The sequence below is a fragment of the Xenopus tropicalis genome, chromosome 7 (assembly GCF_000004195.4).
Source record: "Xenopus tropicalis strain Nigerian chromosome 7, UCB_Xtro_10.0, whole genome shotgun sequence".
Lineage (NCBI taxonomy): Eukaryota > Metazoa > Chordata > Amphibia > Anura > Pipidae > Xenopus > Xenopus tropicalis.
The window spans coordinates 125,847,106-125,852,351 of record NC_030683.2 but is presented as its reverse complement, the minus strand read 5'-3'; the positions used below and the strand labels follow the sequence as shown (position 1 = coordinate 125,852,351).

The 5,246-nt window shown below is 42.4% G+C and overlaps 1 protein-coding gene across 1 annotated transcript; it reads left to right on the top strand.

Moving 5' to 3' along the window:
- Positions 1–1,191: 1,191 nt before the first annotated feature.
- Positions 1,192–4,879, top strand: LOC116412283 (serine protease inhibitor swm-1-like). Its single transcript, XM_031906229.1, has 4 exons — positions 1,192–1,262; positions 2,545–2,603; positions 2,882–2,926; positions 4,371–4,879. The coding sequence occupies exons 2-4, from the start codon at positions 2,555–2,557 to the stop codon at positions 4,739–4,741; spliced, it is 465 nt and encodes a 154-aa protein (XP_031762089.1). The 5' UTR covers positions 1,192–1,262; positions 2,545–2,554; the 3' UTR covers positions 4,742–4,879.
- Positions 4,880–5,246: the final 367 nt, after the last annotated feature.

Genomic DNA, 5,246 nt, shown 5'->3' with positions numbered 1-5,246 from the left:
TTGACCTTGCCTGTTCCTGACCTCTCTTGCCTGCTGCCTGTATGGACCTTTTGCCTGTTTTTGACCCTCCTTGTCTGCTGCCTGAACCGACCTCTGCCTGTCTGACTATTCTCTTGGATTCTGATTTTGTACTGCTCTGCTTGATCGTTGCTGACTCCGGCCTCCCCTGACCACTCTGAAGTGTTCCCCATCTACCTGTCATACGATTGGTTCCCGTGCTTGCTCAGAACTCTCTCCTTGGGTCTCTCACAATAAGACCTGGCGGCATCCGAGTAGCGAAGGGCTCCTCCCGACGTGAAAGGCGGCGGTTATAGGCAGAAGCGTGAGCCGAGACCGGACCCTTGGAGCCTGTTCTGAGTTTTGGGATACTGACCGTGACACCTACCTAGTGCTACCAACCCCTATTTCTGTAGGGAAATGAGAGCAGGGCAGGCAGTAACCCTTCCAACACTTTCCCCTGTCTCTGCCCCTATATATTAGGTACCTACCTAGTGATACCAACCCCTATTTCCGTAGGGAAATGAGAGCAGGGTAGGCAATAACCCTTCCAACACTTTCCCCTGTCTCTGCCCCTATATATTAGGTACCTACCTAGTGCTACAACCCCTATTTCTGTAGGGAAATGAGAGCAGGGCAGGCAGTAACCCTTCCAACACTTTCCCCTGTCTCTGCCCCTATATATTAGGTACCTACCTAGTGCTACAACCCCTATTTCTGTAGGGAAATGAGAGCAGGGCAGGCAGTAACCCTTCCAACACTTTCCCCTGTCTCTGCCCCTATATATTAGGTACCTACCTAGTGCTACTAACCCCTATTTCTGTAGGGAAATGAGAACACTTTCCCCTGTCTATAGCCCTACATTTTGGAACCTATCTAGTGCTGTGGATACATGTATGGGTCAGCACATACAAAAAGCCTCATTACCAGGCCATTTAGCATTCCAGCATTTTAGCATTTAAGCACTTCCTAAATGAGGCCCATTAACACTGTTGCCCAGCATCATGGCAAATATGACTCATAACAAATATTCAGATATAGTTGCTCAGCCTTCAGTTTATTCTACTTAGCACATACAATTGGTGTGAGTTCTGCAAAACAACCCATACCAAATATGAACTGTCATTTAATTGAGCACTTGTAATGGGGCTGATTGACCTAGAAACTGCCCTTATAAGGAAGGCTGGGGTGCCCTTCTCAAGCAGAAGCCCTTGGAGCATCAGTACCTTCAGCAGAAGACTTGGAGAGACAGTATCCAGCAGCAGGTACCACTTTATATTCCCAAACAGATTAGTTGCTATATGTAAATGTTTTATTATTCTTTGTATTGTACTTGTAGGGACCCATAGGGTTAAGCTCCCTATGGTGTTATCCCTTATCTTTTCCTTATCTGTACTGTTATAGGGCAGAGCCCTCTACACTCAGGTTACAGTTATTAAGCTATTCCCTATAGGTTTAGCCCAGGTTGACCACTCCCTCTGCAGACTATATAGTGTCTTGCAAGGAGGAGTGTCTTCCTCTCTGGCTGCTGTTGTCTCTAGGCTTCATGCCATTGAGCCTGAGGCATAAGGCCCCAGTAAAGAGAACCAGCCATTTCTAAAGTTGGGGACAGGGCCCCGTGAATGAGAACAAGCCAGCACAGTCAGAAGTACTTAATAGCACCCTCTAGGAGTGGTGAGTTCAGATAGATTATTTAGTAAGGGCAACATTAGCCCCACCAAAGGAGACTGTAAGGGTTTAGTCTAACCCAGGCTCTTTATGCCTTGCTGTAGGGACCACAGTTAAGACGTAGGATTCAGGCAGTTCCTCACCCTGAACCATAGTTGGCTGGAGGGGATCCGTTCCAGTAAAGGGCATCCATCCTGGGCTCACAGCTAATACTCTGCATATCCTTCAAGTGGGTTATATTGTTCCTTAAGTGTCACATCTGCTATTATTCACTGTGACCATCCAGTCTGCTGTGTATGTGAGTATATACCCTGTTGCACTATTCTATATGTGCCCTGTCCAATAAATCTGTACTATAGTTCATCAGCAAGAACCTTTCTGGCGTCTATTATTATATCTGCACCACACAAGCTCTATCTAGTTGCAGTCAACAACACCCTCAGCTCCATTATCTAACTCCCACTTAGCGGAGGCCCACTCCTGTGCATTAAGGTCGCATGTAACACATGCTCTATACCAAATACTAGCCTGGGTTTTGCCATATATAAGCCAAACAAGTGTTACATACTTTTTACAGTTGAGCTCTGCCCCAACTTTTTCACAGGATAATGGGGCACTCAAGAACAGTTTGGATTTTTTGGTAAAGAAAACCCCTTTTCTAGCTTACACATACAAACACAATGATTGGTACAATAGAAAGGTGGTCATAGCCTGCATGGCCCCTCATACAGTATCTGTCAGTTCAGCCTTTGGGCCCAATGGATGGATACCTACAAGGATTGGGACATGTATGGCTGCCTCAAGGCCTCTGAGATAATTCCTCTCCTGTTTTGTTCTGTTTTTATTAAGACTGGTTTTCCTCATTTCTTCTATCTTTAGGAAAAGTTTCATGATGGCTACCTGGCAAAAGTATTCTTCCCTGGGCCTGCTGGCTATGGGTAAGTCCATTTAGAGAAAATAGAGAGAAAAGCTCCATCTGTAGGTAAAATAAATACATTGATCCCATTAGGACTTTAGGGCTGCACTTTGTGGCACAGCAACGGGGGTTTCTTATTCAGGCATGGTGTCTCACAATGTGCTGCCCATACATCCAGTAAGGGGGGGGGGGGTAACAAAAGAAGGGAATATAATAACCAAAAATAATATTTTTTGTTGGATATATCACTTGTTTTTAATAAATGTTTGTTGGCTTCATCTGTAATTTGTTTTTCTCTAGCCTTGCTATTTGTGGCCGTTGACCAGAGTCAGGCTAAACCCGCAGGTAAGTTTGTATCATTTCTATAACCTGACCATAAACATACAAAGAGTTGGCTATAATTGTTTGTCCTGTTACATCTACCGCTAAAGACTAATGTTCCGCATAACACAATCACATTGTGACTATGAGTTAATAGACTTTCTAGCAGATATTGGGCCGGATTCGATTCAATGAGATCATGGTTATATCGTATATCGTGGTTTATCATGTGAAAACTCATGGACGGGATTTGACACAGTTTAATATGTAAAAAACTCTTGTGAAGTCTATGGGGAAAAAACTGCAACTGAATTTGGAGAAAAGTTCTTTTCTCCTCGAATTAAATATCGCCCATGAGTTTTCCCGTTAGAACTTTTTCTTGTTGACTTGAATCTGGCCCATTATCTGTGTTTCATTTTCAAATACTGGAATACACAATGCATCTTATTTAATACTGAATAATATCTTGTCATTCTGCTAGAAAAGTAAGTGTAAGTAAAAGAGTGGCAGTGGATGGGGTTGAGACAAGACATAGTATTGTTTTGTGTGTCCCGGAGGGGCCCTGTGATTTTTTTTAATGGTGCAAATCAGTTTACTATGTTTATGCTACTTTCCCAAACTGATGCTGCACATAAATTATTTATCCCCAAAAAAGCCAGGCTATCAAAAGGAGAATTAGCCCAAAATGTAGCAGTATAAACTGAGCAAGTGTTTGTTCTTGGCATCATTTCATAAAGCAAGTGTGAGACATACAGGACACATAGGCATCCCTTGGCAAGACCCTAGGGGTTGGTAAGTTTGGGGCTTCTTTATTCCTACCAACACAGACAAACCAATGTAATTCCATAGTAGATGACCGTATATCATGAATCCCAATAACAGGGATGTTGGCTGCATTCCCATTGACATCAGAGATTCCTGTAAGCAGGAATGCGTACATTGGGCAGCTGTCCTCTGCTGTTCCTTGTAAATGAACTTTCCCAAAGATATGAGTCAGTTATTGTTATAGTAAGTCTTATAAGTCTCATAGGGCTTATATAACAGGCTTCTATCTATTAAATATGGATCTAGTGAAATATTTTGCATGACAAAGGGTGGTCCCCCTTAATATAGAATGGCCTATTCCTAGTTTTTATTATTTATGTTTTATTCAACTATGGATTCATTAACTCATTGATGGGAAACCCTGCCTAGAAATAAGGGAACACCCACTATCAAGTAAATGTTTAATGCTGCGGGGTTCTAAATTGTCTATGTCGCAGCTTCTTAATGGTCATTAACTACTTGTCCATCTTCTAAAGTTTTTGTATTTATAAAAACTTTAGAAGATGGACAAGTAGTTAATGACCATTAAGAAGCTGCAACATAGACAATTTAGAACTTTATTCTTATAATTATTCCTATAAAAGATGAATCAAATGCTACTTGTCAATATAAACCTACTGACTGAACAATATTTGGTTTACAGAAAAACAATGCCCTACCAACATGGTTTATGGCTGTATACGTACGTGTTTCAGTACCTGTAATAACATGAACAGCACAATAGACAACTGCAGTAAAGAGTGCAAGCAAGGATGTGACTGCAAAGATGGTTTCGTCTATAAATCCAAGAGATGTGTCCCTGTATCCGAATGTAAGGTCACTTGCCCCAAACACATGACATACAATACCTGCACTAAGGAGACACGCAAGACTTGCGCAACCATGAACAAGCCACCGGTACCTTCAAAAACCTGCAAGCCCCGCTGTGTCTGTGATAAAGACTACATTCTCTCCAATGATCTTATTCCTCACTGCATCAAAATCAGCGAATGCCCTAAAAAACCTGCCAACTAACATATTAATATCAGCCATATAAACCCTTTCCTGCAGAGCACACAATAAGTACGGTGGGTGATTTGGGGCCAATAAATACAGATGAGCCACTCCTTGAATTTCTGCCTGCATTCTCTAATAAACTACAGTTGCATTATATACAGTTTGTGTTATTTGTCTCCTTATGTTGTCATAACCTTTGCAATGATCCCTTCTCTGGAACATTCCCAGCAGCATTCCTAGAGCCCGGCACTGTACTTATGTTTCACTAGTGCCGGGGGCCCCAATCTGTTGGGCTGCGGGGCTCAGTCTGATGGTCAGTTAGAGCTGTGAACTGTGGTGGTGAATGCTGATATTCTTGGAAGTGTAGGGACCCATAAGGTTAACAGCCCCTATGGCTTTAATCCCTATACTTCCTAGTTCCATTTACCAGGCAGTAAATATGCTGCTACTTTGCTATTTTGCATATACGTAATAATTGGCCATTAGGCTTGATGACCACTTCCTGCACGCTGTAATATAGTTT